The following is an 11,452-nucleotide window of genomic DNA, read 5'->3' as shown; positions in this document are numbered from 1 at the left end:
TATATATATATATATATATATATATTAAAGTCTTTCCAATATTGCTGTTATTCAGATACCATTATTGAAAGATGGACATTTATAATTCCGTTTTGCAGTAAGATTCACAGAGATGGAATTTGATTACGTGCACTTCTTTGTGTGATAAATGTATTACAAGAACTTCAGTAAACATTGGGGGAACTAATTATTGTACATTATAGATAGTTTATTCTCGTACAGATATAGTTTATTTATATATTTATTTATTCATGGCATCTATTTGTTCTCTCGCTTATGTCCCCATTTTAAAAACAGATTATCATGCTATGCTACCTCGAGAGGAGGTTTGTTTTCCTGCATTACAAACTTATAAGGAAAGGCACTCCTGTGTCCATATTGTTTCTGTTACATTTCCATCTATTACGTTTGTATCCCACTCCCACTCTTTCTCCAAGAAGCTTTATCCAAGAAACTCGTGATTCTCCTGTCCTTTATTTTCTCCTCTCAGCATTAGGGATGCCAACCTCCAGATGAGGCCTGGCGTTCTCCAGGAATTACAACTAAGGTTGCCATCCCCCCGATGGAGGTGAAGGTTCCTCCACTTTCGAGGGGCCCCGCCCTAAAGAGCCCTGTTGCACCTGACATGCCCGGCATGATGATGTCACCCAGAGGCGATATCGTCATGTGGGGGACACTCTAGAATTTGAGTACAAACTCTATGGTGACCACAGAGTTTTTGGCCAAATGCCAGAGCGTCCCCTGCACAATGTGCATGGTGCAATGATGTCACTTCTGGGCGACATCATTGCAGCACACGCACCAGAAGATCCAGGAACCTGGGCTTGAGCCCCCCCGCTGACAGCCAGGTAAGACCTGGCAACCCTAATTACAACTGATCTCCAAACTAAAGAGATCAGTTCCCTTGGAGAAAATGTCAGTTTCGGAGGGTGGACTCTGTGCCTTTATACACTGCTGAGGTCCCTCCCTTCCCCGAACTCTGCCCTCTCCAGGCTCCACCCCCAAGTCTCCAGGAATTTCCCAGCCCACATTTGGCAACCGTACATAGCATTCCTTTGAGATAAGCTAAGTTGAGTGATAGTGACTATCCAAAGGTCATCCAATGAGTCTCAAGGCATATTGAAGATTTACACCTGGATCTCCTCATTCTTAAGGCTATTCCGCATTCTCATTTTCCTTTTCTCAGGTGTTCTTGTTGCTTTTGGGTATTTCCCCCCATTCTCTATGTGTTTTGCTCCCTCTAGTGGATGATTTGATATTACACTACTTTATTTCCAACAGGTCTCCCTGCAGATTTAAATTGCAGGTTTTTTATGCCAGACAGAAAACACTGTAATATTGAACTGACCACTAGAGGGAGCAAAACACATGCTGAACAGCAAGGAAAACCCCTGAAGCAAAAGGAAAACACAAGAGAGGATAACGAGAATGCAGAAAGGCCATTTGTCTGACACTCTTGCCACTATGCTACATTGACGCTCATCCTGTTTTCCCACCAAGGGTCCTTCTTGAGCCCTTTCCCAGTACTCCACAGTGTTCAAGACTTTCTGCTCTTTCCTTTACTGATTTATCGTGCAATGACATGCTTCCAACATTAGCAGACAGACAGTCTCTGCTCAATCAGAATGTTTACATGACTTCAAAGCAACAACTTGGAGGGCATGTAGAGGAGCATCCGGAGGAGGTCCCCTGAGAGTTTTATTTCTCTAGCTTGCACAGGATGTATTCTAAACACTCCTGAACTTCAGCCACTTTGACAAACACAGGCTCAGGGATTCAGGAGTGTATAGAATGGATCCTGTCCAAGCTAGAGATACCAAACTCGCAGTGTACCTCCCCCAGATGCTCCATGCCGCCCAGGTTTGATGTCTCTAGCCTGCACAGGATACATTCTTCAGGCCCCGGTCACACGGGCCGGATATCGCGGGGGGAGGCGTGGCTAATTTCCCCGGTGCAGTTTGATCTGCGATTACGTGATCAGACTCGCCGGCAGCACACCACGGGTCCTTCCCTCGGCGCCGGCGGGTAAACGAGGGACCAGAGGGGAATGCCACGCGCCGGTGCGATCACACCATGGGGGTCTGGAGGCAGCCTGTGGAAAACGTTTACTAGTACCTTGGAGATACTAGTTTTTTAACTCGCATTGTCGGCAGTAAGCCACGGGTGCACTCCACTTCCCAGATGTTGGGGTGTGATTGCACCCGGATAATCCGCCCACCATCCATGCCTCTCCTGCAGCAACTTTGCCGTGTGACCGGGGCCACATACTCCTGAACTTCTTGGACCTGCACCTGTCAACTGGTGACAGGTTGGTGAGGATTGGATTTATGGGATCCAAGTTATGCCCCCCCAAAGAAGGTGCCCCCAGGAACGTGCTTTCTGGGGAAGTGACAGGTGTTAGGAGAGAGTCAGCTAAAGAGCCCCTGTGAGTTTGGCGTCTCTAGCACACTGGGGGACCATTCTACCACCTCATGATCCAAACCCATTTGTAAGGTGGCTAAAAGTTTTTTGACAGTCTGTGGTTCAAGAAAGGGGCATGTGGTTCAAGAAAGGAATATGGAAGAGTATCTGGACTTAAAGTGAACCATAAGAAAACAAACATCATGACAAAAAACTGTTCAAAGAAACAAGAACTACGGATCCAAAATATATCCTACATGAATATAGTGAAAAAGGTAAAATACCTCGGGGTTGTAATTTCAAAAAGAAATATCGCTTTAGTAGTAGATAATTACTCCAAACTACTCCAAGATATAAAAAGAGATCTACAGAAATGGGAGATATTAAGGCTATCATTCATGGGCAAGATAGCCCTAATAAAAATGAACATCTTACCAAGGTTTCTCTTCCTTGTGCAGAACTTACCGGTACTCAGAAACATGAAACCTTTTAAGGAGTTAGATGCAATGTGTAAAAAAATTGTCTGGTCAAACAAGACAGCACGCATTAATTGGAAAATCTTGCAAGACAGAAAAGAAAGGGGAGGTTTTGGGTTACCAAATTGGAAAATATACTACTCCACAGCAGCTATGTGTTGGATTAAGGAATGGGTAACTCTGGAAAACAAAAGACTCTTATCATTAGAAGGTTTTGACATGCCTCTGGGATGGCACGCATACTTATGGTATGAGAAAGATAAAATACACCCTGTCTTCAAACAACATACGATAAGAGGAGCATTAAGTAAGACCTGGCAAGAAATCAGACCCCGTTTTTATACAAAAACCCCAAGTTGGGTAGCCCCACTGGAAGCCTTCTCATTACCCTCACTAATGTGTTCACCTAAAAAGACAAACTACGAAGAATTGCGGGATAAAGAAGATAATCTGATTTCGCAAGATATTCTTAAGAAGAAGAAAATAATATCGACATGGCTACAGTACCTCCAACTAAAGGCAAGATATAACATAAACAAATGCAGGGGATTTTACCGCGGAAAAACAGAATTGGACTTGCTCTGGCTATCTACGAATGATAAACTTATACAGAAAATATACAACTTTCTGCTTGACGATTATGTAGCCGACGAAATAGTTAAAAAATCTATGATTGCCTGGATGCAAGATCTCGGTTGCCCTCAAGATATAAATATAGACACCTGGGCCAAGACATGGGGATTAATGAAGTATTTGCGATCTATTCCCTATAAAGAAAACGTGTATAAAATGGCCCACAGATGGCACACCTGTGAAACTAGCTAAGGGCTACCCAAACCTTTCCAATAACTGCTGGAAATGTAAAAATAATGTGGGCACATACTTTCACACTTGGTGGAGGTGTACCATAATACAGAGCTTTTGGCTTAAGGTTTACAGATTTATCTCAGTTATTGTGGATCGAGTGATACCTTTCACTCCAGAACTGTTTATTTTAAACATGACGCTGACGAATACCCCGAAAATACAAAACGTGTTATCACGTATATATTAACTGCGGCCCGTATCCTCATTGCCAAATATTGGAAACAAGAGGGCATCCCCTCTAAGAAAGAATCAGTATTTAAAGTACTGGAAGCGGTAGAAATGGATAAGCTGACTATGATACTGCATAATAGAGATGTAACAATGTACAATCAGAGATGGGAAAAATTCTATAAGTGGATAGATAATAACAACAATAAATTGTAGTAATACCTATGTAGAACTCCTAAACTTGTATTCATGACCTTGTTGTTACTACTTGTTTCGTATGTAAATCCCCCTTTGAGGGTATGTTGAAAAATTACAAATAAATAAGTTTTAAAAAAAAGTTTTTCTGTATTCACTATGCACACACTGCCCTTCTGGCATTTACATCTTGTCTCTTTGCTGGCATGGCAGTTCCCAACAATTCATTCTTTCTTTTTCAAGGTCACAATCACCTTTCTGTTTTTGATTGTGTAGAGGCACATCTCCGACTCTCAGAGTGTGCCAGAGTTAAGACATCACAATGAGGTTACACAACGTGGATGACTTTCCGATGCTCATTCATTCGTTTGTAAGCTGTAAGAACAAAGACAGCAATAAAAACATTACTGCAGACTGTATAACAGGCACTGCCGTATTTTCCCATTTTCACCACACTGGCTTTCATTGGTTGCTTACATATTTACGTGGTAGTAGGGTTGCCAGCTCCGGGTAAGAAAATACCTGGAGATTTTGTGGGCAGATCCTGAAGAGGGCAGGGTTCAGGGATTTTAGCCAAACTGCCTTATCTACAGCAGTTGGCAAATTTTAATCTACTTGCCAGCTATACCAAGGTCCAGTCCACACCAAGGTTTGCCAGTAAAAGGAGTCGAGGCTGTTGTTACTGTCTTTTAATTATGAAAATATAAATCACATAGAAACAATACTGATGCACACATTCAGACATTTCTCCTCTTTGCTGGAAAGGGTGCCAGCAAACTGGTAATTATGCTCACTGTTGGTGGCAATGCGCAAAAGTAAAACAATTTTGGCTAGAAATTCTAGACATAATCCACAAAATAACATTTGTTCAAATCCCATTCTCCCCTGAAATTATCTTTTTAAATATATGGCCAGAAGCATTAAATTCCAGACCACATAAAGATACGATCGAGATCATGCTTGATGCAGCTAAAACTACCATAGCAGCACTATGGAAAGATCCTAAAGCCCCCAACCTGGAAACATGGTTTAAAAAGCTATGGAACCATTATTTAATGGAAGCTGTAACAAGCAAATTGAATGCCCTATCACTTGTTGCGACGAAGGACAACTTCACCGAAAAATGGTTCCCTGTAATGGACTACTTGTCTCATCAGCAGTTTGTTTCTCCCAAGTGGTCCCAATACCAGAAGTGGATCTAAGGGTGCCCACGGGCTCAAAAAGATTGAGGACCCCGACTATATTTACATATTTGTAACAATCTGAAAGGGAAAGGATCCAACACCACACGTGTGGAAAAGATATTTAATTGTAAATAGAAAAAGTAGGCCAGAGTACAGTTTTAAGGGCAATTATTTTGTATAGGTAATCTAGATGATTTATACAGTTATACATTTTCATAAAAGCACTGAAACACTGACACAGCAAAGCACAAATCAAAAACAAGGTATATTTTGAAATAAAGGAGCTGCACAGTAGTTCAATGTGTGATGCGCTCAATCTTTAAGGCAGTGTGGTTTAAGTGAAAATCTAGGAGCCACAAAGATGTCTGAATTTTATTTTCTCGTTCTGCCGCTACAGCACAATGAGGTGGCAGAGCCCTGAGGTGTAGAATAGGCTATGCCACTTGAGAATACTTCAGCAGTAAAATCCCATTTATGAATACTTCCCAGTGTAAAACATTTCTTGCAAGAAGAAAATTAATTAGTCAGGGAGAGGGGTAGAATGGCTTTCCCTAATACACTAGTTTGCTGCATGAAGGTAGCGGGGTTTTTTTAATGGGCGAACATTCAAAATGAAATCTCCCACTTGCAGTCTCAAATGGTACAGTCCCCTTCCACTTCATTCTGCTGTATATGTAGACAATGCCTGAGTTGTGCGGCCCTTGGTATGCTACTTATTGTGTTCCGATTAATCCCAATTTGGGTACAAATGCTATCTACCTCTCAGGGATGTGCTAAAGATGGGGGTCCCAATCCTAAAAAAACCCCACACTTATTTCCAATAATCAGGAACTCCAAACACTTAAGAGCATTTAGGATTGTCATCCTATCAACTGCTATTATAACGCTTTAAAAAAAGTCAACTTTACACTGGAACTGCTAAGTATAATGCCTTTGATTACTGCACAAACACAAAACATTATCATAGAAACAAGTGCAGGTGACAACAGTGTCAAACCAGATTTTTTTTTAAAAAAAATGTTATTTTAAATGTAGAAATCTGCCTCTAGAACTCATGATGAGGGCAATCTCCGTTTTGGTTTGTTGTTTGAAGAAATCAATGAAAATAATATTTCTGTTACTGCTGTGCAGAGACAAAGGGCACAAAAGCATCAACAGAAGGAGGCACTCTTCTGCATACCCCAGTGAAACAAACAAGAGCTGAAACTACCGCAGTAATTAAACAGCGGTAGCACATGAGCACGGAAGCTTTGCCATGCAGTCCCTGTTTAACTGAACACAAGCCAGTCGAAAGGCCATTCCAGCAGGAGGCTACAGACCTGCAAGGTATAAAAGGGCTTTCCAGAAAAGGGCTCCCTAGTTAACCTTCTCCTTGCCCAGCACACCATCTCCATGCCCAACGCACCTCTGCCATTCCACACATGCTACTTGGCCTTGTGTTGCACGCAGAGAAGCTCATTTGTGACCAACCAAATTAATCCAGAGATGTGTACAAATAGCTGTTTAAGAGAGCCCATTATCCCCACCCACCACCCACCCCAAGATAGTGCCCTATATCCTTTAGGGGGCTTCACCACTTCTGCCTTATTATGCTGTAAAGTAAGTGGGCCACCAAACTGTGGCATTTCCAGCACAGTTTATCAACCATGGAGGTGGTGTGGCAGGGAAGGGAATGTTAAGCTAGAAGTTTACTGAGAACAGCTCCATATTTTGATCTCTACTTGCAGGAACGTGGCCCTGGTTCAATGAAGACATGCTGGAAACAGGATTTTATGCTCCCAGGTGCCAAATTTCCAAATGATTAATATATTACAGGAGTACTGATTTTGGCTTACTTTTTTTCCTTGCCAACATACATTCTTCCAAGAAATGCCACTCCCAATTTAAAAACAAAAAACTGTCCACTGGCTTCCCTTCCCCCATGTCCTATAGGCTAAACATTTTTTGTCATAATTTCCCCCACGCTTTCCTGAAAAATACTTATGTAAGATGTGTATAGAAATTATAAAAACATGCAGCATATGTACAAACTGAAACGTTTAAAAAATATCAGCTTCATATACATGTCAATCTACTTGAATATACCAGAAATTAAATATAAAAAATTACAGTTTTCCTACAAAAAAAAATACACAAAACATGGTTTTCAGAGGTTGAGACAACTACTTAAAGCTGTACAAAAGGATTCCATCAGAAAATGCAGTTTCTCAGAGGCTTAAGTTGCTAGCTTTCCGGATTGGTTCTTTCACATAATCTATTTTTACACTGTCAGTTTAAATCAACAGTTATCACCCTTAAAACTGCTCTGTATTTAAGCAATTTTGTAATAAAATCAAAAAACTCACAAAAACATTGGCTTTGCATGTTTGTGGATCCCTTCAAAAAGATTAAGCAACTAATTTTGGAACTGTAAAAAAACAACTATTTACAGTATTTTTAAATATTTTTGCACAAAATGTGTAAATTTGAGTGAGTTTGGTTTTTTATGATACAAGAATTTCATCAGAACGCATGGCTTTTTAAGTCCAGTTTCAAACCCGTAGCATCTTCTCTCGTGCATAATTCCTGGGTCTGTAATTACTGTGGCAGACAGGTCCAGATGGTACTGCGGGTTTTCTTAACTGGCTTTTCAAAATGCTCCCTTCAAGCCATTCAAACAGCTTCTTTGTTAGTCTGAAGGCGGGTCATTGCCTCCAATTTCTGCCGATAGGCCTCTGCCTCCTGCTCTTTCTTTAGTAACTGCTGACGATACTTCTGCGCCTCCCGGTTGGCCTCATCCAGCTGTTTCTGTAAAGTTTCTCTTTCCTGTTAAAACAAACCACAGAAAGATCTTGTTGAACATGTAATTCATGTAAATCAACAAAGAAATTGATTGTTCTTGCTGGAATACCACTTATAAAGCTTCCTAGATCTGATAAGGGGAGTTATGGCCAGCAAAATTTCATTGGGATTTAAGAATAAGGAAGTGGGAGAAAGTACTGACTTCTCTGCCACCTTTTATCTTTTTGTGAAATGTTTTCTGGATGACTGTGATCAGGCCTGATTCAGATACAGGTGTGCACTTAGGAAACCCTAGGTGTCTAGTTAGTTTTTCTACACCAAATCATTTTAGACAGAGATACACTGCAGTAATGCTATACTTTTATTCTGGATATAGCGTACAAGTAAATACTACTAGAGAATCTCTGCTTCCATGCTAAGATTTTGTTTTAAACTAAAGCATAAGTACTGCATTCTTAACATACACTAAATCCACAAAGCATTAAACCATCCATCCATCATTGCTACATATATAATGAAAGGAGAGCAATTACATGTGTCCATAAAAAATCAGGCTAGCCTGGGCTAACCAGGCCAGGGCTGCCACCACTATTAAAGGTTCTTACCCAAAGTAAGCAGGTCACAGGCAAGGAATCCCGCCTGAGAAGAAGCTCTTGATCAATACAACTTTCCCTATTTATAGGATTTTAAAGTCATCTCCTAGCAATAGCTAACTGTCTCACTTGATAAGGGCTCACATTCTTGACTAACTCATTATCTTATAACTTAAAAGACCATACCAAGTTCTCTAATTAAACTACTCATTATCTTATAACTTAAAAGACCATACCAAGTTCTCTAATTAAACTACCTTCTTAGAATATATAAAGAATGTTAGTTCATTCTTGGAACTTTTTATCTTAACAAATTTTATTTTAAAATAATGATCACAGATTTCCTATACATATGAATATCTTCAGGCCCTCAAGCAATACTCACATCTTGAATCGAATCTTCACTTCTGTAAAGCTGGACAATCCTGCCAATTCTCAGACGCTTCTGCATCTGGGTTTCAATAAATTGTATCTATTGGTAATGGGTTAGACGAATTCTGATCTATACAACTGTTGCCACTCTGTCTTCTTACTATTCTTCAAAGCTACTCTATTCTGGGTCTCTAGACTCCCTTCTCAGCATGCTTCCCCTGAGAGGACAGTTTTTTTTCTGCTTATATGTGACACAACATCCTCTATGATCTTTCAGTCAAGTCCAGCAACTGTTCCCCTATTTTTCTGGCCATATCAGGGACGAATGTATTGACTTTTGTCGCCCCATCCTGTGAATGCTTTAGGAAAAGAGCCTAGTGAAATAGCCATTCTCATTTTTACTGAGCTTTTGGGATGCACAAAAACTATATGTTTTAATCAGCAGAGTATCATCATTTCTAAAACAGCTGCCAGTGACTTCTGGTAGTTCACAGACAGCTGCTGCCTTGGATGAAAACCAGATAACCCATCAACTTGCCTGCAGCCTTTTGTTTGTAATAAAGCTCTAGGAAGGAGGTAGAACTGCCAGGAATACATACCTGTCTATCTATCCATTGGACTGCACTATTGATACTTCTGGCCAGAGAAGCTGGACTTCACTGCTTTAAAACTTTACAGGGCATAATCCTATTCATGAAAATAAACATTATGTTGACATCTATGGGACTTATAGTCACCGTGGCTTAGACAGAAGTCTGCCTTCTTAATCAGTGTAAGCCTGAGTCCTTGTATTCAAATCTGTTTTTCCTACTCCCACCAACCTATGTAAGTACATTGGAACCAGAGCAACAAGTGTAGTAAACACCGCTTGAGGGACTGGGTCACAGGTATCTAAGAAAACACAGTTTTCCTTTTCAGTAGAATTGTCACTCAAAGCCTCATTTGCCATAAATTTTGTGTGTTCCAGTTTCATGACCTGTACTTGGGCATTGGTGGGGGGGTAAGATGGGAGAGTGAGTGAGAACCTGCTTTGCTTAACAGCTTGGGAACTGTTTTCTTAAGAGGCCTCCTGAACAGGAAGAATGTGGAATGACCTTGGAAGCTTGTCTCTGCTAGCCAGCCTGTCATAGATAATATAGCTGTAGGTTTGCAAGGGGGGGGAGGACTAACAGTGTGCTCTAACTTTAGGCAAGCTGAATTAATGGACTGATTGGATGGGTCACTGGGGGGGGGGTTGTTTGAATCATGTATAATTCCAGAATTGGTGCCAAAGACCTTAGTTCTGACCAATGTTCCCTCTAAGCTGAGTTAGTGTGAGCTAGCTCACAGTTTTTTAGCCTCTGGCTCACACATTTTTGTCTTCGCTCAGGAAGGACAGCTTCAGAGCAAACTAATTTATGCAGTAGCCAAATCATTTGCTCACAAGTTTAATGCCAGTAGCTCACAAAGTAGAATTTTTGCTCACGAGACTCCACAGCTTAGCAGGAACATTGGTTCTGACAGAAATGGTCTTAGATTGACACATGCACATCTCTCAATAAACAAATCACTGTCCAGAGAGTGTTGTTGAGAATACGTTTGTTGAGAGTATGTTTGCTGGACAATTTACATTTCTTTCCCACTTTATTCTATCACATTCTGTAAGCCACATCCTTCCACCAAAAAACAACCCAAATGACTTGTGCAAGCAAATGTCATTCAGAAGCCTGTGGTGTGGACACAATATTCAGGATGTCTGACTTATCAAAACCTGGAAATGTATCTTTGGATACAAACTCTACAGAGTCTTAAACCTCCTATGTGCTAGCCTGCTGAACCCCTCTGTGACATAAGAGCTGCTATCCAGTGGCAATTACATGGGTTATGGCTCCTATGCTCAAGACTTACCCCCTTTGACATCAGAACAAATAAGCCACTTGCTCCCAAGGTCTATTGCAACATATCACCAAGGACAGGAGGGACACACTTGCTTATGATTTGCAGACCAAGGAAACTAGCAGGAAAAACAAGAGTAAAGTATGGAACATACCTGGGGCCCTTATTCTCATTCCCATACCTTGGTCTCTCTATCCTAGCTCAATCCCCCACTACAGGGCTTCTTCTACACACATAAAAACTTGATCTGTGTTACCTGCTAGCTATTCCTTCCTGCAAGATACTATGGGAACAGGGCAGTCCATTGCACCACACCCAGATAACAGAATGGGGAAAAGGAAAGATGGAGGGGAAGAGAAGAGAAATGGCAAAGTCTTACAAGGTTAATGGGAGAGGCACAACAAATCCCTAGGCTGCTTCTGTAGTAACATGGCACTGTACCTTTCTGCAAGGCACTGCAGAAGGAAAAGAAAGGAGGCCTGTTGGTAAAGTGCTACTGCTGTCTGATTGAACACATCAAGTTTCACTCTACTCCCAACGA

The 11,452-nt window shown here is 41.1% G+C and overlaps 1 protein-coding gene across 1 annotated transcript in view; it reads right to left on the bottom strand.

The window, feature by feature from the left end:
* Positions 1 to 7,745: 7,745 nt before the first annotated feature.
* GABPB1 (GA binding protein transcription factor, beta subunit 1) overlaps positions 7,746 to 11,452 on the bottom strand; it is a 54,839-nt gene continuing 51,132 nt past the window's right edge. The window contains exon 9 of the mRNA XM_015425856.1: positions 7,746 to 8,095. Within this exon, the coding sequence (XP_015281342.1) occupies positions 7,943 to 8,095 (153 nt within the window). The 3' untranslated portion in view covers positions 7,746 to 7,942. The remainder of the gene's footprint in view (positions 8,096 to 11,452) is intronic.

The sequence above is a fragment of the Gekko japonicus genome, unplaced genomic scaffold (genome assembly GCF_001447785.1).
Source record: "Gekko japonicus isolate JY-2015 unplaced genomic scaffold, Gekko_japonicus_V1.1 scaffold2441, whole genome shotgun sequence".
In the NCBI taxonomy this organism is placed as follows: Eukaryota; Metazoa; Chordata; class Lepidosauria; order Squamata; family Gekkonidae; genus Gekko; species Gekko japonicus.
The sequence above is the reverse complement of the archived record's forward strand: the minus strand, read 5'-3'. Positions and strand labels throughout refer to the sequence as shown.